At 35.2% G+C, this 25,474-nt stretch overlaps 1 protein-coding gene across 7 annotated transcripts in view; it reads right to left on the bottom strand.

Annotated features, from left to right (window-relative positions):
* Positions 1 to 5,704: 5,704 nt before the first annotated feature.
* The window catches only part of CCSER2 (coiled-coil serine rich protein 2), a 189,099-nt gene continuing 169,329 nt past the window's right edge, over positions 5,705 to 25,474 (bottom strand). For 6 of the 7 annotated variants that reach the window (XM_042960153.1, XM_007093134.3, XM_007093133.3 and 3 more), the window contains one exon: positions 5,705 to 6,661. In XM_042960153.1, the coding sequence (XP_042816087.1) occupies positions 5,843 to 6,661 (819 nt within the window). In that variant the 3' untranslated portion in view covers positions 5,705 to 5,842. Of the gene's footprint in view, positions 6,662 to 19,108; positions 19,194 to 25,474 lie in introns of all 7 variants that reach the window. The other variant, XM_042960154.1, reaches the window with a different exon arrangement.

Here is a 25,474-nt window from a genome sequence, read left to right as displayed (position 1 = left end):
CACAGTTTATTGTTTGGGGATCTGTCTGTCCTGCTGGAATTCTATCTGTTCCATGGCAGAAATGGTCTCATCATCCCCTACCATAAGATCAAATCCAGGGTTTGGCACACAACATGCATTTTAACAATATTTATTGAGGAGTGAAAGAAAAACAGGTATCTTTAATTTTAGCAGATGAACATTTGAGAAGTACTTTTGCAGAAAATTATTGGTCACCTAAAGTATTACCAAAGAGGCATTATTCATACTCAAAATGAATGCCTGAATAAATTTATACATGGATTAGATCAGGTAACAGGTTATGTTCCAAAATCTGGAAAATAAGCAATACCGTTTTTACAGCTGGGAAATCAGAGAAATGTCTGTAACTGTTTCTTTCTCTCTTTTTAAAATGTGGATGCTAATTTGAGGGGTTCTTTTGGGGGGCGCAGGGGATTAATGAATGAGGAAAAGGCTCCTCCAGATGACTTGAATTTCTCATCACAGATTACGTAGCAAAAAATGGCAGGTAGCCAAAATTATCAAGTAGGCCATACTACATTAGAATGGGATAAAGAAAACAAAGCCTAGACATAAACTGAATGTTAAAGGGAGACTTCAGAAAATGAGATCTTATGGGTCAAGGTCTAAAAGGGAAGGTGACTTAGGATAGTTGAGAAGTCTCAAAATTAAACCCTGACTAATGACCTAAGAAAGAAAAGGCAGAGAATTTAAGAATATCCGACATGGCTAAAGAATTCTTGAATCATATCAGATTGTAAAAGGGAAATGAAGGCACGTAACCAATAATTTATACAGAAGCAAAGATGAGAATAGTAAAAGGCAGTTAAAGCCCAGAATGGAATGAAATGAGATGAAAAGGAGTTTTACTGTTATGTTCTAAACATGATGATGAAAAGGGCATTCCTAACAGGATGGCATGATGTTGAAACCACCCACGGCTCCTTAAACTCCATGAGGCAGGGACCATGTCATGTGTTTTTCATCTCAGTACACCCAGCAGCTAGCACAGTGACTCACATCCATAAGACATCCACAAAAATTACTTAAGCCCCATTAACAGAAGTCTGTATCAACTTATACTTGTCTTTTCTGTGGGAAACAAAAAAGATTTTCAGAATAGAAAATACAGAATGAACATGAGAGACAAATGAAATTACTACACTTGATTACAGACTAAAGAAAAATTTGGAGTCAAGTCTAAGAAAATAACTTGCTATTAACGAGGGCCTTAAAACTGATACAGATGTCTTAAGAGGTGGTAAATGCCATTATCAAATTTAGTAGTAATGAAATTCCCTTCATTCTTTTTCCAGCATTTATATAACCATTTTGGATTAATAATCACTGTGTCGACCTTTTATATCCTATTATATAATGACTATCACAGACTGTTAAATTGGAAAATAAATTATAAATGCCCTGTTCCTTTTTGTCCTAAAAACTATGTACAATTTCATGAAATGCTTTGTTGCTTCAAGCTATTTTGTATAGGTGTTAAAAAAATAATTAAAATTACAATGTCTTCCTCTTGTAGGCAGCATTCTCACTCAGGGTGCTAATATTTTTTAAGTAAAAATTATCCATTATTGCAATATTTTCCTAAGATAAATTAGACATTTGATTAAAATGGAAACTGATATATCCAATAATTTAGAGAGTCTGCGGTAGCACTCAACTATTTATTGTTCAACTCCTACTCAACCAGGGCTCGGAGTGTGATGTGAGTGTAGAGGGGAGTATTGTGAAATGACACAGAGTTTGAAAAAAAAAAAAAAACAACAACCAAAAGAACAGCATTTTGGATCTCTGTGGAAAAAAAGATATCTGAGACAAAGTACACTATGAAAGGCAGTGTTGAGAAGGACAAGAAAGATTTTATAATTATGAACTTTATTTTTATTTACTATGCCAACATTTTCAGGAAAGAGACTTTACATCCAGTTTTTATAATTCATTTTACAAGCAAATTCTAATATACAGTATTTACTCTGAACTTTGTTTTTAAAATTAACGGGAAAAACAATACTGCAGATATTCAAGACTGTGATGTTTTTGTTTTTAGTTAGCAATGACTTAGAGACTTTAAATTCTTAGGGTCAGTATTATCTTGTTATGGTGATGCTCTAACAAGGAGAAAGTGGGTAGCTTTTCCCCAAGACAGTTAAAATATATGATGTATCTTTAATTAATAGCATAGTTGTAGATTGGCGCCCACCATTAGAATCATTCATCCAAACGTATCCTTTCAAACTGCTGCAGCAGAAAAATTGAAGGGAGGTGTGGAAAGAAAATTAGAAAATATAATAATTCAAGCATCAGAATTAAGAAAAATAGCAATGCCATCATCCTCAAGGAAAAACATCAGGTATTTGTATTACAGCTATAATTAATTTTCAAATGTGTGCATTAGCATGCAAACATAACCACCCGAACTAATTTATAAACACGAAAACTATTGTGTAAGATGAAAAGTAAACTGAACTATGCTGCAGTCTTACTGAATTTCATTGTAGACCTAGTTGGTGACTCCAAATTACATCTTCAGTGCCCCAGAGACCAGGAAACCATCATGACAACTCTGCTCAGAACTGAAAAGTGCACTTCTGTGTCTGTAACAACCATCTGTGTTACAGGAAGACACAGAAGTGACAGCTATGGGTTGGGTGTTCTCTTTGATGTACTGAGTAAAATACTTAAGGGTACCATGAAACATTCAAAGAACTTAGTGCTTTAATGAGTAAAGTGACATGCTGAGGATATAATTCTGTGAAAGGCTGTACTTCAAACAGCAACAATTATAGAGAAATTCATTTCAACAAAGAAAGCCACGCCCAATAGGAGGCATTTCGATATTTCAGGCACAACTCCAAGCAATTAAGCTCATTTAAAGTGCAAATCTGATACTTTCTCTCATTATTCAGATTTTTACTTGTTAAAATACTTAGTAAGTTCCCTAACATCTATATAAATACAATGAACAGTAGTCTATATGCCTGAAAATATTGCACAAATTAAAATGAGACTCCAAAAGAAAATGCTAGAGGGTCTCAGTTATTAGAAACATTCTAAATGATATAACTATATAATCCTTTGTTTAATGCCTTAAAATCATCTGCACCTGTACTGATTAACTCCTTAGGCTAAGCTTTCTCTAAAGAATTTGATATGCATCCCATCAACAGCCAAATGTCTAATTCTACATGCTCTATTTTCTCTTTCACAAATGTGAAACTTAACCAACCCCCATAAAACTTTTTCTTTAGGATTTACAACTCATATACTGCAGCCATCTTCACCAAAATCGTAAGAACTCAGAGAAAAAGTAATCTGAGTTCCCACGGAGGAGGATTTGGCACAGAGCTGACTTAGAGAAGCACTAAACAGAGATCAAGCCAAATCTGAGAATGATCCCTGATTATTCAGGTGAGTTACATCCTCACCTCATTTCTGACTTAACATTTACCAATAAGGAGCAGTTTTTAAAGAAATATTCAAGCAGTTTTTAAAAGAAAACTGCAGGCAAAACTTGTTTTGTACAAGCATCCTAGATTTTTTTCCTCTTAAATCTATTATGCTTCATAATGATATTGATGAGCCAAGACTGAGGCTCAACAAAAGTTCAGAGAAACTGATAAACGGATGGATTAATTTTTATGTATATTCATCAGAGAGAAAAAATAGAGCAGGAAAAAGACTGGAATTAACAAATTGCAGGAGTCAACACTTTTATGTAACAAAGAGATTTCCCTCAGACTAGGGGGTTAAAAATAAAGTGAAAGTTTTAAACTTTCCCCTTAAAGATAAAGGCCTACTTGTAAATGTTTCACAAGAGTCTACACCAACTTCTAAATAAACCAAAACCAATTCCTCAGTGTTTTACTTTAGAAAAATATAGTGTAATAACATCCTATTTGCAATATACGAGATCAGTTTTCTTTCCCCTTCAAGATAAAACACCACATGTACCTACTTACAGCTGTCAGCCATTGCTTCTCGTCTCTGTCAACAAAGAGCTTTGCTGATACCTCTAAGTACTTTACACTAACAATATCTGGACTATGTGAAAACCTTTCTGAACTTTAGTCCTTCTCTGACAGAAGTGCTGTCAAAGGCTGCTCACCTGTTACCAAGTTCAAGAATGGTTTTTGTATCCAGTGAACGGCAAATTCACTTGAATGGTCCTCTGATAGGTAAATGACAGTTAACAGCTCGTTTGAAATTTCCACTAAAACACTTGCTGCTGTTTTTCTTAAAAAGGGCAATTTCACCAGTGTATGTTTTTTTAACAAAGTCCCCAGAACTTTGAGTGACTCTTTGATCATAATGCCTTGAGATACATTTTTGGTCAGCTGATCACAACAAAAATTGACTTTGTAAAAGTCTATCTGTCTGAAAGACATTAATTCTAATTAAAGCAGCAATAGGTGAACAGCCTAAAGATGACATGATTTGGGAGAACAGAGGGCAAATTTACTGAGCCATCTGACGAGTAGCCCGCAGCATGATTAGGTTAGTGCATATGGTCCCTTGGCGGTTCCACAGCTACCTTCCTAGAACATTAAAAAAGCTTTTAACACCTTTTAGTAAAACACAGTGTCCCCTCTCCAATTCCATTTTTCATCCCAAATCTACTTTTCAAGAAACTGCCACTCAAACATGCCAACATAAAAGGGAAACCTGGAAAGCTCAGGAAAAAACAACAACAACAACAACAACAACAACAACAAAACTATTAAGAATTCCAGCTTTCTCAAGATAGTCTTACTTAAGTTTATAATTACTCTCAAAATATTTTAACTGTTTTGTTATAGAAAATAGTTTCAATCCCTATCTGTGGTGTATTTATATCTCATCAAAGGTTTGTGCAAACATTTCAAGTCCATTATTCCAGTCTTCAGATAATAGCAGAAAGTCAATAAATATAATTACTATAATAAAGACTTAATTTAAAATATAGACTGTGGAACCTTAAATCAGCTATCATGGATCCATAACCCTATAGGATTCAAAACTGAATTACCAGCAAAACTCTCTAGCACCAACACATGTTACAAAATGAATGTCTTTAGGTATAGGCTTCAAGATGTAACCCAAGCTTTCCAAAATTTACGAGTAGCAAAAACAAACACAAATGGTGTGTATGTGTATATGTGTGTATATGTAAAATAAGATGCTAATGCAAAATATAATTGATTTTTACAGCATATGAAACGTTTTTAACCAGGGGAATTTGGTAAATAAATAAATAATGAGACTAGCTGGCTGATCCTAGCAAGGAAAAATAAAACTTACATAGACTTTCCATTAAAAGCCTGATCTCTTTTATTCATCACAAAGCTTTTGCATAGACCTTTTGAATATACAAATCACTGGCCAGAATTTTACTTACAGACTACCATCTTCAGTTATCACTGTATCATTAGTTAAAACAGTAACCATATTCACAAGAGGGACAAATGAAAAAGGGTGAGGCTCTGAGAACCACAATTAATACAGACCTTAGAAGGACTAAATGAACAAAGCACATTTCTTGCCTGCTAAGTGGAATATTATGAACTTTCTGATGTGCAGAGGGATAGATAACATGATTAGAGCCTTCTGTAGGCCTCTGAAATGGGTAAGCAAACTTTTGTGTTTACCTGAGACAAATATGCTCAAATGCTGTGTACTTCAACCAGGACGTAAAATGGAAGAGCCAAACTATTAGAAACTTCCACGTTTTAATTTTTTAAGATTTGCAAGCTTTCAATGGAACCTCCATCATAGTAGCAAATTACATGTAAAGCTATTACAGAACAGATTGTTTTTAAAAACAAATTGGCAGGTGATGGCTATGCACTTAATGTATCTTTGGTTTAGGAAGACGGGAATATCGGTTAGAGGCCAAACAATCCCCAGAATTCAAACTGCCATTCAGATTCTGCATGATTTCTTTTCTTCTTGTTAGTGGCCTTGGGATGCTTGTCTTGGCCTGGAAGTTTTGAGGCTCTGGTTGGGAGTTGCTTATTTGTTTTTGTCTAAAAGAGCCGGAAGGGGGGCGGAGCTTAGATGCTTTTGGATTTGAATTACTTGCAAGATTTGTTTGACTAGATGTTGGCTGCAGTTTTGATGAATTGCATGGTGTGATTATTGGTGACTTTTTACAAGTGGGAGTTCTACTTGAAGATGATTCAGAAACTGGAGGAGGTACCAAAGAATTTGAGATGGACGGCTTAAAAAGCGGTAAGGACTTGGGCTGGGATGTGTAGCCCTCCAGTGAAGACGGATTTCTTCCAACTCTTGTAGCCTGGTCTACTGTACTTGACTGGGGAAGTGTCTGAAGAGAAGTGGGTACAGATTGCATGTCACTAATTTGATTATTGGTCGAATGATAAGGCTCTTGAGCATTCATGGTCATGTTCAAGTCTGCTTCAGAAGGTGTAATCTTAGCCACATCCTCAGTGAACTGTGGGCTTGACGAAAAAGGCCGGTCTTCCAGACTATAGTTGTTTTCTTGTTGTAAGCCATGTGTAAAGCTTTCATCCAGATGTGCAACAACCTGATGTATGCCCTGGCTTGTGCATTCACTGTGGGCCTCGATATGTTGCGGCTTTATTAGTTTTCCCTGGGCGTGGTCTGTGGGTCTGGGAAGGCTGCCGGAAGGCTGTAGTACTTGAGGCTATTAAAAGTAAAAACAACATTAAGCAACAATTCAATTTACAAATGCCACCCAGAATTAACAGAAGTTCCAATTAGACTGTGTTGATACTTATGTTTTAATATGAGAAGTATGTGGGTTTTTTAAATTGAAAAATAAATTGCAATATTCAAGTGAATTCATGAGACACATACAAGAGTGATAATGCAAACAAAAAATGATACAGGCAGTCAACACTAAACAAGATTTGAAGTCAAACAGGGGTAAAGAAAAATCTTAAAGTATGTATTTATTATAGAAAAAAGATTCCTGTCTTGATTCATTAGTATTTAAAACTTTATATGCAAGATAGCTCGACAGAATGATTTCTATAGCACTTTGTGATTATAGTCTATACAAATCAGAGGAAACATGTAATTTTTATTACTTTTGGGAAGAGCCTACTGGTCATGTCCTATTACAGGGGAGGTTATCATCAATGTATAAACACGATACACATAGCTTTCTATTAAATGATGTAGGCTGAAAATGAAAAAAAGTTTGCCAAAGGGCTATGAAACATATTTAAAGGATCAGTTTTTACAAATAAAATAACTTTTTTTTTTAACTGCACTAATCCACGAATAAATCTACATAGTATGTCTAATTTCTCTGACGAAGCAGGGAAATCTATTTATACTGCATCATTTGTGTTTGGTCACTTTCTTCACATCCCTGACCAGTACTGGATGATGGCTGCCAGGGCCAGCAGTCAGGTAGATCACGGCAGGGTTACAGATGACTGAGAACAAAGTTCAATGACAAGTAGAGGGACGGTTGGCCAGGATGATATATGGCCAACTTTCTACTTAAAAAAGTAGTAAAACCAAGACAATGACTACCCCAAATTCATAGAGAACATGTTACATTAATCTCTTATTTTAGAATGTTTAAAACAAATAAGTCATCTCAGTTTCTGCTTCAAGCTAAATGCCCTAGACTTTAAGGTCACTGGGCATTTTCACAATAAATGACCACAGAGATGAAGACCGTCCTTCTAGAAGGAACGTACTAAAATCACCAGGTAATTACAATCAATTCAACAGACTCTCTTTGGGATTCCCTAGAAAAAAATGACCATGCCAAAGTGATCATACATTTTAAAAAGATTAGTAAAAATATAGAGGACCATATTAAGCAAACAAAAATCTACCAAAAGGGAAAAAAAGCAACCCAAGAAAGGTGCAGCATCAAATGGTTGATGGAAATGGGATGTGCCTTCCCTTTTCACTTCTTTTGACCTTCAAAAATATCAAAAGATATTTTCATCTTGAGTTAAAAATCTTAAAGCAACTTAAGACCTTTGAAAATTTAAATTTAAAAATTTTAAAATGACTTTATTGCAATATGCCTTTTGCTAGTAAGAAAAAAAGATATAACATATGAGATCAGCTCAGAGCATAAAAAAGTATGATTTCCTAAACATAAACTTGTATTTAAGATAACCAAACCTCCTGAAAAGGGGACCTGTAAACTGTAGATAATTACTCATTTGCTCTATTCTGATTATAGTAGGTTCCCTTATCCACAGGAATATATTCCAAGACCCCCAGTGGACGCCTGAAACTGCAGATAGTAACGAACCCTATATTTTCTATGATTTTCCCTAGACGTACATACCTATGATAAAGTTTAATTTGTAAGTCAGACACAATAAGAGATTAACAACAATAATAAAAGAGGACAATTATAACAATTACTTTGGTAAAAGTTATGTAGATGTGGTCTCTCTCTCAAAATACCTTATTGTACTGTGTTCACCCTTCTTGTGATGTGAGATAAAATGCCTACATAATGAAATGAAGTGAGATGAATGATATTGGGATTGTGACATAGCATTAGACTACTATCCTCTAACAATACATCAAAAAGGACAATCATCTGCTTCCAGATGGCAGCCAACAGCAGGTAACTGAACATACAGGAAGCAAAACCATGGATAAGAAGGGACTACTGTACTTTTATTACCCAACTGACTACGGCTTATCAGAGAACTAAATGGAAGTAGAGCAGGAAGATGTGCTGCTTATATTAAATGCAATAAAGCTCCATACAAAATATTAAAGAATTAGAAATAATCAGGCTTTTAAGAATAAAATTTTGAGTCTTCTGAGAGAAATTAGATTGAACAATTACATAAAAGGTACCTATCACTTAATTTACAGTGAATAAATTAGTGGTTTCCAAATGCTTTATAAACAGATTTGTATTTTTATTCAAAGTTCATTTTAGTGGTGTGATCTAGTTTCCCTATCCCCAAATAAATGTCTTGTTTTATTATTTATTTGAAAACTAGTTTGGAAATCAATTCTACTACCATAATAAAAAAGTCTCTCTCGAAGATGTGACTACAGCGAGGACCAAGGAAATGACTTGCTCCTAAATGTGGAAGATTGTGTAGAACTGGTTACCCACTAAACTGTCATTAACTACCTACTGCTGAGTTAAACAAGCTGCCTCTTAACCTCAAGCAAACAGAGCAGAGATGTATTCTGACACTTATTGATGGCAGCACAACTTCCCCCAAATTCTAAACACTCAGTGGTATAGCATAAAGGCAAGATGTTAACAATTCATCCTGCCCACATTCATTACTGCTTCTATGCCCTCAGACATCTTTAGAATGAATTCTAAATATTAAAAAAAATCCCATATTCTAATGGATAATAAGACTAAATAAATAGGAACATCAAAGACCATTCTTTTTTTTAATGTCTGTGATATATCATACATTGTACTAGGTATAGAAAAATACGGAGCTGAATACAATGCTGTTCCTATTGTTGAGAGACCTGGTGAGGGAGATAGGTAAACAAATGATGGGGCGCCTGGGTGGCTCAGTTGGTTAAGCATCCAAGTTCAGCTCAGGTCATTATCCCAAGGCTTGTGGGTTCGGGCCCCGTGTCGGGCTCTGTGCTGATAGCTTGGAGCCTGGAGCCTGCTTCGGTTTCTGTGTCTCCCTCTCTCTCTGCCCCTCCCTCACGCACACTCTGTCTCTCTCTCCCTCAAGAATAAATGAACATTAAAAAATAAATAAACAAATGATGAGACCATGCCTCAAGCATAACAACATAGGAGAACAAAAGAAAAAAATATGCCTGATTATAGGGGTCATAGAATCCAAGAATCACAAACATCTCAACTGAATTTTACAAAGAGTAAGAGTTTGCCAAGTAGACAAGAAGGGAAGAACATTCAGGGTGGATCGCCAGTACATGCTAAGCACCAAAGCAAAAAAAGAACATGGTATGTTCTAGTAACTTAAAATTGTTAGACTGAATTTGGAAAGCACAGTGCTGGTGGGAAAGCCACAGGCAAGGGCCAGCTCATGAAGAAACTCATGTCAGGCTGTGGTTCCGACTTTATGCAACAGGTGATGGGAAACACTGATAAATTTTAAACAGAGGAATAGTAAGATACAATGTTTATTTTACAATGTCACTTTGGTGGAATTAGTGGGGAACATACAGAAGGATTGACTGTAAGCAGAACAGGCAGGTAGTATGCTACTGCTAATAGCCCAGGTGAGAAACTATAAGGGTCTAAAACTAATATACTGAAAGCAAAACTGGAAAAGATTTAAAGAGATTTTAAAGGCGGTCAGGTAAGCAGCTGTTTGGAAAAAAATTAAGATGAGTTCCAGGTTTCTGGCTTTGGTGATACATGATGAGGTACTACTAATCTGTATACAAAAAACAAAAACAAATAAATAAATAAAATGCCTCTGGGGAAGTTGCCCACCAGCCCATTCATTTCATAGCTTCAGCAACCCAAAACTCAGAGGGCAGCCTTCACGAAACTCCCTGTTGTCACAAATAAGTAGAGCTTTTAGTACTTCATCCTTGCAACTTACAGAATGGTTGGTTACTGAAGCTTCAAAATGTGGAACCATCCCCAGACTTAAAGGGCTAGGTGCTTCTAACTAGACTCAGCAACTTCAAGTCTTACTTTAGATACATCTAACTTGGCATACCATCCTGAGAATTCTCAGAAGCAATGGTTACAGGTATCAAGGTCAAGAGTGCCAGAGGCACTACTAGATAACTACAAGGGATTGACAGTATCTTCAATGATCATCTTAAATGTTTAATTTGGGCTGCTTACAAAGATAACCAGAGATATGAGCTCCTTACAGGCGCGTACCATGCTTTATTTGTTGTTGTTGCAGGTGGTATCCCTAGTACTTGGCACATAGTATGGATTAAATATATACTTTCTAGATAAATTAATAAATATTAGGAAGTGATATATTCCAGAATTGCTTCTTTGGTAATAAATAATCAAAATAGTTCCCTATTAGGTCAATGATACAGCACTAATAACCAAATAAACACAAGTTTAAAAAAAAAACTGATGAAAAAGAAATCATAGAACAGAAAAAAAATGTTTTCCCTAAATGAACATAATGGCTAATGTTTAGAAGGACAGCAGGAAGAATTACAAGTTAATAGGAACTCAGCACGTCCCATAATGACCTACCAGCTAAGCCACAAGTATTTTTTACTTGTATATTTCTGAATGAAGTTAAGTACGGAAAACTGTCTTAACAAGCATTACATTATTTTCCATTTCTAATCCTAATAATTAAACATGATTATACATATAAAAACACCTAGCACAGGACCGCCTACCACATCAAAAGTGCTCAAAGAAATATCACCTATGATTATTAAAAGGTGTGAGAATGATGAATTCAAGCTATGGATCTTTTGTTAATGGGTTTTGGGGGGAAAAAAGCAAGTTTTTATAGCAGCATAATAAACTAGTTGCCATAGAATAAGAGGTTTCTAGGCTTCAAATAAATATTTTGGTAATGTCAGTTATATCTAAGTGTGTTAAATCCATAGCAGGCATATCTGATATGACACAGAAGTAAAGTTCCTTAAGTGCCTTCCTGAAGGTAAAATAGAGCTAGGAGATACAAGGCACTTTAAAGTATAGAAAGAATAGGGGCGCCTGGGTGGCTCAGTAAGTTGGGTGGCTGACTTTGGCTCAGGTCATGATCTCATGGCTTGTGAGTTTGAGCCCCATGTCGGGCTTTGTGTGACAGCTCGGAGCCTGGAGACTGTTACAGATTCTGTGTCTCCCTTGCTCTCTGCCCTTCCCCTGCTCACACTCTGTCTCTCTCTCTCAAAAATAAACAAACATTAAAAACTAAAAAAAAAAAAAGTCTAGAAAGAATTTATATACAGCTATACAGAGGTCCTAGTACAACACAATACTGAGTCATTTAGCTTTTGGAGTCAGACTGATCTAGGTTTGAGTTTCTGCCTCCATCACTTACTATCAGTGAGATATTGGGTAAATTATCTTACTATTCTGAGATGGAATTTCATAATTTATACAATGAGGATAATAATGGATTTTACACTTCATTGAATTATTGTAAATAATAAATGATAACAAGCATACAAAGTGCTTAGTATAGTGGTTGACACATTACAAATACCTGAGAAATGCTATATTCTGGGCTATGAGAGAAGTTTCCCTTCTTTCCAGGGATAATCAAACACTAAGTTTGCATGCATGATCTCTACTTATCACAAGACCATCAGTGGAAAGTACAGTCTTATTTTTGTAGATGAGTAAACTGAGGTTAAAAGAAATTAAGTAACACTGAAATTCACACATTTTAGCAAATGCCCAAGCCAGAATTTGAACCGAGGAAATTTAAAATGTAGCACTAAAACTGTATTATTCTGTTATTTGTGTAATTCCAATGAGTTCACAAACTTTCAGAATATGTGGTATAGCCAGAAGATTATTTAAAAAGTAAACAGAAGTTTATTTTAAAAACTTTATAGGCAAATTCAATACCGACATTCAGATACTAACTTTCCTGGGTAATGCCCTACTTTCTTTCTTAACTGATCTATCCTACACAGGAGACGTCTCAGACACCAAACTCAAGCCACACTATGTAGCAGTATTTTTGGAAAAAAGTGGTTGCAAGTGACCTACTGGTGGAAATAAACTGAATAAAAGGAAAGGCAAATTAGCATTCATCACAGAGAAAAACTTCACCTTCACTGTTTCATACCACTTCAAAGATTTCTAGCATTAGCATAAGAAAAAATACTCCTATCAGTTTCTGTAAACATTTTGTGCTAGAGTTACCAACGATAAGATGGCAGCTAGAAACATCAAGTCCTGACTGAGAAAAATATGTCCAGGTGTTATAAGGTAGAAAGCAGGAAGTGTTCTAAAGTGTAACAATGCATAGCAGACACAGGAATTACCTAAAATTATTTTCTTGTTACATACAAGTTTATTATTACTAAATACATTTTAAAGAATAAAAGGAAGATGGAAATGGACCCATCTGTAACATGCCTGTATTTTCATGCAGGCTCTGACATGCATCATGCAAACTGGAAAAAACAAAAACAAAAGAGTGACTATGAGGAAGGTGGTAGGAAAAAATCTGAAATTGTACTGTACCACGCTTTGTCAGAGAAGTAATGGACTAACTTCTCAACTCCTTGCCAATGGCATAATGGGAGAGCAGAGACAAGAAAAAGACAGGACAATGGTGTCAGAGACCACACATAACACCAAGGAATTGCCATGACTGGGTATAGCAGCCAACAGTATTTGCTTTGCTTTTGTTGTGTTTTCCTAGGCAGTATTATTTTACTTAGTATATTTGTATAAAATAAAAACATTTTTAATAAATTTATACTTTCTTGCTAAAGAGGTTTGCAAGTTAATGTAAATATTCATAACCACATAACAATATTATGTAAAACTTCTCACACTTAAAAGGAATCATTTGAAGAATCTTACCAGTTAAAATACAGATAGAATTTTGATACAACTTAATATTCATACTCCGTAGATCTAAAATGGTTCAGCCACATGTATCCCTTACAAAGCAAGTAGAAATTATTTCTTTAATAGTTTCAGAGTCTTGCACATTGTAAACTAAATACAATTCAATATTAGTTTTTTACTTTTATTACTGTTGCTACATTAAAGACCAATTCAAGTATAATCTAATCTTCATGTCTTAAATGTGATGTTCTAAATTAATAAGCAAGGTCTCCACACATCACTATAAAGATGGAAGACATGACCGGATTCCTAGCCTAACATAACTAGATTCAAAGAATTCTGTTCTATAATTCACATGAAACTTTCGAAAGTTTCTTGGGAACCAGGAATGCTCTTATTCATAACTCTAGATCTCATAATGGTGCCTCTAGATCTCAGAGAATTTAGAGTAGATAAGTGATTAATAAATAGAAATTATATATAAACAAATTCTGAGATAAGGAGTTCCATAGCTTTTGTAAGTTGATCAGTGAACTTCTTTAAAAACTATTAAACTGATTATTGACTTAAGTAAGCATTTACTACACAGGCACAATCAATTTGAGATGCTTAATTTTCATGGGTCTTTATCTCTAAGACACAGAACCTATTAGCATTTACCTCTGGGATTCAGAGTTCAGAAAATAAAACTAAACATCATAATAGTACAAGTCCATTGGTGTGACCAGTAAGCATGGTATATTTATCCAGAGTAAGATACTGCAGGCATTATGATACAACAAATATGACTAACAAAACAATCCCACAATCTACAGAGCAGGTTGTTTTAAAAAGCTTATACAGAAAACAGCAATTGCTGGGTTTCTTCATATGGGAAAGTTCCCAGAGAAACTAGTTTATGGGACAGCCTCCTGGACCATGAGTTTGATGCACATTTCTAGTCAGTTAACCAAAGACTAATCTAAACAGCACTTGAAAATAAATAAACAGCACTTGAAATTAGCTGCAAAAAAGGACAGAGTGCCATATTCTATTTGTTCAGTTTTTACTGAGTTACTCTAGTTACCAATTCACTGAAAAATATTTTATTTTTATGAAAAGTCACTCCCAGAGCTAATTTCTCATTAAAGCACTGAAGCTAATGCTGCACTTACATATAAAATTGATGACAGTCACATGGTAGAGCCAGATTAAGCCATGTTAATGTATACTCTATGAACACGTTTAGCAATTCAACAATATACATCAAGTGTTTCTACAAAGTGCACACACCCTTTGTTTAAGTAACACCCTTCCAGTAATCTACCTAAGAGAGATGATGATATTGATCTATACACAAGAATAAACTGCACTGTAAGAATATATTTCATAGGGAAAATTGGAAACAACATCAGTGCTCAATATTAATTAAAATGATTAGTCATTAATTAAATTAATATTAATGAAAATTATAGTATATCCACATAATGTATTATCATGTATCCATTAAAATGATGTTTTCAAGAAATATTTACTATATGAAGAATGTTCATGTAATGATGCTATGTGAAAAAAAGCAAAACCAAAAATTGGGAGGAAAATGAGAATATTATATGTTCTAAGAGCAAGTACTATTTCATACAACTTTTATCTGAATTTTAAATACACACACGTGTGTTGGGTTGTAAATACATAATTTCATTTAGTAAATATATACTGGGTTGTTGATATAAAATGAATTTGTAAGTGTCATTTGTCAAAAAGGTTTGTGAAATATCCTCTGAGGGTTATAAAAGGAAGAAGAGGAGGAGGATATAAGACAATGTAATCATCATTATTAATGTTATTCTGGGCAGAATACAGTTAGTTATTATACTATAAATTTAGAAATCAGGCAATACTAACACTACATCAAGAAACTGCTGAGCTATGAAGACACATGTATATAAACTTACGTTATTTTTATTTAAAATCAAATTTTGCCTCATCTAAGTTACTGCACGTGGAAGGTTAGGTCGATAAGATTTGTAAATTCTTTCAAGCAAGATATTACAGAGCTAATTCAACAGTCTTTTTAGGCATGACAATAAATAGACATTATTTCAAAACATACTTCTTGAAAAGCCAAGTATTCCTAAAAGCATATGCTCTGGCAAGAAGTGCTACTTGAGATTACCATTAAGGCTTTTTACTCGCTAAAAGCAATTTTTTTAATTAAATTTTCCTACTATGAGGTGGGTTATTTATCATTTTAATTTTACACAATTGGCAATTAAAAAGACTAAACCAGTATTAGTTAAAATATTTGGACAAAAGCTGAATGAAGTTAAGACAATAAGAAGACCCCTTCTATGTCTAAGTGTAGATATCTTCTACTAACCCAGAGAAAAATTTAATTTGAAATTGGAAGAGAAGCATCATCCAGTTGAGATTAGTAATATACTCAAGAAAAGAAATATAAGTCAAAATTTCCTGAGAAAGAAAATATATATATATATATGTGTGTGTGTATACACACACACACACACACACACACACACACATATATACACACCAGGATTTTCTTAGACTTATCCTTAAATTCAGCAAGAACATCCTTGGCCAATGCAGCTCTCTGGAGTCACCAGAGCTAAACATTCCCTGTAAACATTAATTATTTCACTCTCCACATATCCAGAACAGGTTATCTCATTATGCTGGAAGGTCTACTATTCTTAATTAAAAACAAAAAGAAAACCAGATTGTCCTTCCTGAGACTAACAGCCAAGCTTGCCTTGCTTCTGCGTTTAGAAAAAAAGGCAGTTTACTTATATTGATGCTCAAGAGGGCCTTGGAAAGAACTTACTAATGAAAGAGATTATAATAAAGGAGAACTCTCTCAACTATCTACCATCACTTACAGAACTAGTCTCTTCAAAATTCAGCCCTAGGAATCATATACTGACTGACACAGAGACAAACATTATTTCAATAAATGTAAGTTTAGTGAAGGAAAGGGGAGATCTATTCCAAAACCTGATAAAAACCACTGTATTCCATACCCTTCTCCTTTTCTATATTAAAAAAAGAATTTAATATTCTAAAATTTCTAAAAAAATTTAAAATTCTGTATTTTATCATTTATAATTTACATAATTCTATATTTCATATTCTACAGAAATTCTATACTTTAAAGACATTTAAAATATTCTTAAAATTTTAAATTAATAATATTTTAATAAGCTGCTTTAGTTTTCAGAGGAAATCCAAAACAGTGTAGTAGTTTAGAACATATTTTTCCTCTAAAGGAACCTTCCCAGCTCAGTAAGAAATATCGAAAAGCCATGAACAAGTCCTCTAATTATTACTTTCCATAAATAGGGTCTTACAAGTCTCAATGATCAAGTTTCAGGGCTAGTTCTCTCAGCTATGTAAGCTGTGAGAACTTACCCAAGAAAAAACTCCAATATTGGTGTATTATCCTCTAGGTGGCTAACCAAAACTTTCTTCTTACTAATTTGAAGATGCAGAGAAAGAAGGTTTGATCTAGAAAAGGCAGAAAGACAGAATTTTGATAGTGTTGATAGACAGTGCTGCTTCATAGTCAGAAAATAAAAGGTAGCTTTTGACCCAAGAGGAAAGGAAGAAGCATTTGAAAACGGAGGACTAATAAATAACTCAACAGAGGGACAAGAAAATTCTAAAGCTATACAAGTAAGAAACTAGTGAAATGAGTGTTTCTGAGAAACATGTTTTGAAAACAAATGTAAACCTCTGTTTGCAATACAGAATAATCTTAAATTTCAATTCCATATTATAGCTAGTTGAAGGGAAGGAGAATGAGGGAGAAAAATGGTGGGAGGAAAGGAGAAGAACTACAAGGGGTTAAATTCAAGGCAGAAATGTTAATCTGAGGTAAATCTGTCAAACCATGCAATTTACTGGCTGCAGGCCTAAAAATATATTATCATGTTATAGTTGCCCTTTGAAATTCAGATTCGTTTACTAGCATTTTAATGTAATTTCTTATGTGCTAGTGGTATCAAAATAGAGGAGAGAGGAAAGGAAAGTACTTAAAGAGAAGAAAAAGGAGGGCTACAGAGGTGATGGGAGATGGAAAAGGAGGAAGATGAGGAGGAGGAAAAATCCCTTTTCTTGGTGCTTCAATTAAACAAATTAACTTGGTAATAAATAATTTGATATAAAAGCCTATTTTTCTACCCTATTTTTCTTTATGCTCATTTTAATTTTTATTTATTTATTTTTTAAGTATGCTCCACGCCAGCACGGAGCCCAAGGCAGGGCTGGAACTCACAACCCTGGGACCAAGAACGAGATCAAGAGTTGCACACTCAACCCACTGAGCCACCCACAAGTTCCAATCCTATTTTTCTTTAAAACAGAAAGCACAGGGGCGCCTGGGTGGTTCAGTCAGTTAAGCTTCCGACTTCGGCTCAGGTCATGATCTCACGGTTCATGGGTTCGAGCCCACATCGGGCTCTGTGCTGACAGCTCAGATCCTGGACCCTGCTTCAGATAATGTGTCTCCCTCTGTCTCTGCCCTTCCCCTGTTCACGCTCTGTCTCTCGAAAGTAAATAAATGTAAAAAAAAATTAAAAAGAAATAAGTAAAATAAAACAGAAAACACAGAAGGGAGGGCGATGTTAATAGCCAAAAAATAAGCTTCAAACTTTGCCTCAAATTCATGCTGATACCTCATAATTTTCCAAATTCCCATAAATGAATTTTTATTTGAATAAATCCCATTTCCTAATTTTAACTGCTTAAAATTTCTCCCTTTTGGACCTTTCATACTTCGCATGGATAAAGATAATTTATGAAAAAATTGATGTGAATCAAAAATCAGGGCAAATCCATGGAGAAGGCATAAAAGTGACTGATTGACAATATTATTATCTCTTTTTCATTAATATTAGCTTTTTTTGGGTGACTTTTCAAAAAAGATAAAATATAACCAACTTACCAGGTGTACTTAAGTACATAATATAACATAAACACTGTTTAGGAAAGCAGATTTAATGTAAACAAAAATTTTCTTAAGTCAATTACTAAATCATTAGAAATGTTAGTAAATCATGCATATTCAAAAGCCATTTTCTTCTGTACTGTAAAGCAATTGGATGAATTATAAAACCATATTAGTTGTTAAAAAATACCCTTGAAGAATGATTAAAAAGACTTCTTTTAGATGACAGTGAAATGCAATCAAAGTTTTTTGATTAGGAAATATTTAAAGAAATGTGCAATGGTCTAGTAAGCCTGCTCCCTCAATAGTATGCATCTGGCCATATCACTGTAGGAACTGTGTACTTTTTTTTTTTAACATAACTAGATTAAAAAAATTGTTATTCATATATCTCAAGGTCACTAAAAAAGAAAATACATTAAAGGCAGATGCATGTCAGCAGGTCTAGGGTCACTGGCAATAGGTTTAAACAGTATTAGAATGAAATTAACTTCAGGTAGTTTTCCTAAGGCTCTAAGTAGATGTCTATTCACATGCAGTCAAAGGAAGAGTTAATTAAGAGAAGAGAGCCCAGGGAGTGCTGATTTAGCACATGCCTGCAGGTCACTCTGGACAGGAGAGAGGGTGCTGGGGAAGGGATAGGTCATGCAGAAGGGCAATACCATGAAGGGGAAGCCAGAGCAGGATAGGAGTGAGAGACACAGACTCACTCTGTCTGCGGTGCGGCGGAACAGTCCGTGGGATCCCCTGGAAGGAGCCCTGCCAAGGAGAGAAGGAGGGAGCAGAATACCCACCCTGTGCAGAGAGAGATGGGGTGGGGAGGTATAATAAAAAAGGGAACCGAAAAATAGAGAAACCAAAGTCATACTTTAAAAAAAAAAAATAACAATAGTGTTAATAAGAAGACAGATTTCATTTTTTTAAATATAGGTAGTTCAAATGATTAAAATACATCATAATCGAAAATTAGGTATTTTTCATATATTAAAAAATTATTTTCCCCTAATATTTATAGTTAACACATAAGAAATAAAAAATATATATTCTTCCTGGTATACATTACATTTATCATTATAGCTTTTTTTACAACAGCAGATTCCAGTCTTTTGCAAAATTTGAAAGCATTTAAAAGGGGAGATACACTTTTAAGTATTAAACACAGAAATTGCATCAATTATATAAATCAGGCAGCAAAAAAAACTATCATACAAAAAATGTTTACTTCTTTTTAAATCATAGGTTTTCAGAAGATTAACAGGTAAAATAAATAACACTGGTTGAAGATAGCAGAACCAACACAGCATTAAAAAGACTGAGAATGTTTTGAGAGTGAGTACTGTCAAGAATGTGACATACAGGCCACAGGTTAAACATGCATGCTTTTTTTTTTTTAATTTATTTTTTCAAATTTACATTCCAGTTAGTTATCATATAGTGCAACAATGATTTCAGGAGAGGATTCCTTAAAGCCCCTTACCCATTTAGCCCATCCCCCCCTCCCACAACCCCTCCAGCAACCCTCTGTTCTCCATATTTAAGAGTCTCTTCTGTTTTGTCCCCCTCCCTGTTTTTATATTATTTTTGCTCCCCTTCCCTTATGTTCATCTGTTTTCCATCTTAAAGTCCTCATATAAGTGAAGTCATATGATATTTGTCTTTCTCTGACTAATTTCACTTAGCATAATACCCTCTAGTTCCATCCACATAGTTACAAATGGCAAGATTTCATTCTTTTTGATTGCCTAGTAATACTCCATTGTATATATATATACCATATCTTCTTTATCCATTCATCCATCGATGGACATTTGGGCTCTTTCCATACTTTGGCTATTGTTGATAGTGCTGCTATAAACATGGGGGGGGGGCATGTGTCCCTTTGAAACAGCATACCTGTATTCCTTGGATAAATACCTAGTAGTGCAATTGCTGGGTTGTAGGATAGTTCTATTTTTAATCTTTTCAGGAACCTCCATACTGTTTTCTAGAGTGCAGGCATGCTTTTTAAAATGAATAATTTATGGCTTCTTAGATTTACTTAATAACAGATTATCAGAATTGGAATACACCTGCAATGGCATTTACTTCAGTCTCCTCACTTGGGTCATCAAGCAAGAAAAAATTTATTCAATGTCCCACAAATAGGACAAAATTGGGTCTCAGGTCTGTTCCTGGCCTCCTCACCAACTGAAATACATCCACAAATAAAACTATTAAAACACTAACAAATCATCAAGGAAAATGAGCTGTAAATCATTATACCCAGTTCAATTTGCAAAAGAAAGTATGCATAATTTTTAGACCAATTAATTGGACAGAGAAATAATTTATTAGAAGATTACTAACATAGTTTATTGGTGTTTACAGTTTTCATAAACACTAGTCCAAATAAATTTTTTCCCACTTGTTTATCAATATTTCTTGGCTCAGTTCAATATAATCAAGTATTCCTTTAAATTTAAGAGTAATCGTAGCTACACTGATCATATAAAACAAAAACAAAATGATCCACTTTCTATGTTAATGAAGAGGAAAAACAGCTCCAAGGAACCACATGGAATTAATGATCTTTAGAATATCCTAGTTAAATAAGATCCTACCTTTTGAAATTATCTTTTCTCCACTAACTTGGCCATAGATGTTTGCAAAAATAGCTTACAAACTATTTAACAGGGTGATGATCCCCAGTGCTCTCCAAAAATATTACCTGATACAATTCTATTTTGCTGTTTCAGAAATGTTTTGGTTCAAAACCTTTACACAAAACAAGTCCTCAACCAAGAAGGGACATGCACTTTTCCTATGAGTATCACCAAGGCCAGCCACTGCTCTGGGTAAAGACACTTTCAGATAGGGATTTTGTACATAAGCTAAACTAGCAGTCAGGGATTCCTTTTCAAAGAAATAAATTCTCTCTGGGGTTCTGCGAATATAGTACTAACTGGGAGCCAGGGGAACTGTGTTTTTCTTTGGATCTTCCATAAGTCCTGCAACCTTGAAAAAGTCACTGATTTTTCTGAGCCTCAGTTTCATCATTTGTAAGATGAAAGACTGGAATGTGCTATAGAATGAATTATTTGTGTTCCCCCAAAATTTGATGTTGAGATGTATTTCCCCAGTGTGACGGTATTTGGAGGTAGGGACTTTGGGAGGTGATTAAGGCATGGGGGTGGAACCCTCATGAATGGAATTAGTGCCCTTATTAAAAAAAACAACAGCAGCAGCAACAACAACAACACAGAATGCTCCCTAGTCCCATCTACCATGAGAAGACATGATGAGATGACTGTCTATTATGAAGGCCCTCACCAGAAACTGAATCTGCCAGTGTCTTTGATCCTCGGCCTCTCAGCCCCCAAATCCATGGGAGATGGATTTCTATTGTTTATAAGCCACCCAATCTATGGTATTCTGTTATAGCTTCCCAAGCAGACTAAGACAGAATAGTTTATCTCTAAGAAACTTCTCACTTTTAGTTCTTATCAGTTACTCACATACCTGTCCTAATCCCTACTCCAGTCATTTTTATCCTTTAATTGTATAATTCTACATATATGGCATTTGAAACAACTTTGTATCAAATGGTCTCTCATGATAATTCATTATTTCTTTGAAATACTTTTAGTGTAAGTATCTGTCATGATACCTAAAAATCTGACAGGAGTTTTTTTGTTTTTTTGTTTTTAATTTTTTAATGTTTCTTTATTTTTTGAGAGAGAGACAGACAGACAGAGCATGAGCCAGGGAAAGGCACAGAGAGAGGGAGACATAGAATCCAAAGCAAGCTCCAGGCTCCGAGCTGTTATGACAGTACAGTGCCCCATGAGGGGCTTGATCCATGGACCATGAGATCATGGACTGAGCCCAAGTCAGAAGTTTAACTGACTGAGCCACCCCGGCACCCCAAACCTGGCAGGAGTTTTAAAGGATGTTAAATGTCCTACCTTCTTTACCTGGCACACAGCAGGCTCTTAATAACTGTTTATGGATTTAAACTGCATTAAATGAAGTTACTGTATTTACCTAGAGATGAAGCTATAATATTAGGCCTGAATGCATATTACAAGCACCTAAGAATCTTAGAAATAAAACTGATGACACCCATCTTCACTCACCCAAGAGAAACAAACCATCATCTGTGGGACAGGTTTGAGCATGAGAGGGAAAGAGAGACAACCTTGTGAAATAAACACATAAATAGCTCTGCCTGCTACTGCCAAGGGGCACCCATTTAATAAACTGTTTGAACAGTTGTCATTTGAATTATGACTAGAAAGGCAAAAAATATTACTCATTTTACTTACTTCACTTTTCCACTTTTCCACCTCCATCTGCCCAATTCCTCCTATCCAGCCTTCCAAGCCCATTTCAAATCCATTCTCTAGAAGCTTTTCCGGATTCTACCTAAATTAACTATGATCACTCTTGTTTATAAACACCCACATCATTTGGTGGTACTTGTCTCAGGGAATTTTTCTTCTGCTTTTCATTATATTGATTTGAATATTTCTATTATTCTTCTATTAAATATAAGCATCTTGAGAGTAATAATAGCTTTCTTACTTTCCTTGGTGTCAATCATAGCTTCATTAAGAGATGTTCACAGAAAAAGCAAGAGTGGCTATATTAATATCAAATAAAGGAAGATTCAGGGAAAACTTCCAGGCATAAAAAATTACCTTATAAAATGATAAAAGGGTCAATCTACCAAAAAGACATAGTGATCCTAAACATATATGCACCAAACTACAGAACTGTGTAACACATGAAACAAAAACTGACAGAACTGAACGGCCAAATCCACAATTACAGCTGGAGAATCTAACACCCCTCTCTTAATAATTGATAAAACAACTAGACAATAAAATCGACAGTGATACCGAGGACTCAAGAACATCATCAACAATCAGGATCTAATCAATGTTTATAGAATACTCCATCCAGCAACAGCAAAATATGCATTCTTTTTAAGAGTCCATAGATCACTTATCACCTTTACCAGTCTAGGCGATAAAACAAACCACAACAACTAAAAGAAAAACTGCACAAAAGGTGTTTTTTTAATATAAAGGGGACATTTAAAAAAAAGTTTATTAATATATTTATTTAGAGAGAAAGAGCATGAAAGTGAGTGGAGGAGGAGCAGAGAGAGAGAGCAAATCTCAAGCAGGCTCCGTGCTATCAGTGCCAGCACAGAACCTGTCATGGAGCTCGAACCCATGAACCATGAGATCATGACCTGAGCTGAAATCAAGAGTCAGATGCTTAACGGACTGATCAACTCAGGTGTCCCACACAGAATGTGTGTGTGTTTTAAAGGAATGAAGTTCTTTGTTTTTTAAAGTTTATATACTCATTTTCAGAGAGACAGAGAGAGAGAGACTGAGAGACAGAGAAAAAATGGAGAAGGGGTAGAAAGAGAGGGAGGAGAGAATCCTAAGCAGGCTCCATGCTCAGCATGGAGCCCAACGTGGGGCTCAATCCCACCACCCTGGGATCGTGACCTGAGCTGAAATCAAGAGTCAGATGCTTAACTGATTGAGCCATCCAGGCGCCTCCAGAATGTGTTTTTGACCACCATGGAATCAAATTAGAAATCCAAAACAGAAAAATGACAGAAAAACTTCTGAACACTTGGTTACTCAACAATTCATGGATTAAAGAAATCTCAAGGGAAATTAAACACACATGCATGCGCACATGCACACACACTGAATACAAAAGAAACACATACTGAAAGTTATGGAACACAGCTAAAGTAGTGACAGAAAAGAGAAAAAAAAAACCCCACAAATCAACAAGCTGAACTGCCACCTTAAGAAACTTGGGGAAAAAAAACCCAAAATAAACCAAAAATGAGTAGAAAGAAGGGGGCGCCTGGGTGGCTCAGTCGGTTAAGTGTCTGACTTCAGCTCAGGTCACGATCTCGCAGTCCATGAGTTCGAGCCCCGCGTGGGGCTCTGGGCTAATGGCTCAGAGCCTGGAGCCTGTTTCAGATTCTGTGTTTCCCTCTCTTTCTGCCCCTCCCCCGTTCATGCTCTGTCTCTCTCTCTGTCTCAAAAATAAATAAACGTTAAAAAAAAAAAAAAAGAAAAAAATGAGTAGAAAGAAGGATACAATGAAGAGCAGAAACTACTGAAACTGAACACAGAAAAACAGAGGTAATCAAAGAGATAAAAAGTTGGTTCTTTGAAAAGTTCAACAAAATTGACAGATCACTGCAAATGATAAAGAATATTGAAGAGAAGACTTAAATTAGCAAAATTAGGAATGAAACAGGGTATCAATACAGATCCTCCAGCCATTAAAAAGATGGCAAGACAATACTATGAACAACTTTATAGTCATAAATTTGACAAAAGAAGATATGGATGAATTCATCAAAACCACAAACTATGAAAACTCATCTGAGTTGAAAGAAATCACTTGAATAGGTCTATAACAATTAAAAAACTCCCCCAGGGGCACCTGGGTGGCTCAGTCAGTTGAGCGTTTGTTCGACTCTTGATCTCACCTTAGGTCATGATCTGACAGCTTGTGATATCGAGCCTGCTTGGGATTCTCTCTCTCCCTCTCTTTCTGCCCCTTCCCAGCTCATGATCTTTTTCTCTCTCTCTCTCAAAATAAATAATAAATAAACTTAAACCCTGCCCCCCGCAAAAGAAATCTCCAGGCCTAGGTGGTTCACTGGATAATTCCACCAAGTGTTTAAACAATTAATACCAATTCTACACAATCTCTTCCAGAAAACGTAACTAGAGGAAAAAATACTTTCCCACTCATTTATGAGGCTAGAATTAACCTAAAACAAAGCCAGACAAAGATAGTACACCCCCACCCCAAAACAACAATTACTCCTCACAAATATAAATGTAAACAATCCTTAATACCACTGAATAATTCAGAAATACATAAAAGAATTATATACCATGACTAAATGGGGTTTAGGTCCACAAGATTGATTCAAAAACAATGAATGCAATCAGTAGGCTAAAGCAAAAAAAAAAAAAAAAAACAAACAACAAAACATATGTTCGTATATATTAGTATAGCAAAAGCATTTAACAACATCAACA

Source organism: Panthera tigris, chromosome D2 (assembly GCF_018350195.1).
Source record: "Panthera tigris isolate Pti1 chromosome D2, P.tigris_Pti1_mat1.1, whole genome shotgun sequence".
In the NCBI taxonomy this organism is placed as follows: Eukaryota; Metazoa; Chordata; class Mammalia; order Carnivora; family Felidae; genus Panthera; species Panthera tigris.
Note: the sequence above shows the minus strand (reverse complement) of the source record. Positions and strands in the feature narration are given on the sequence as shown.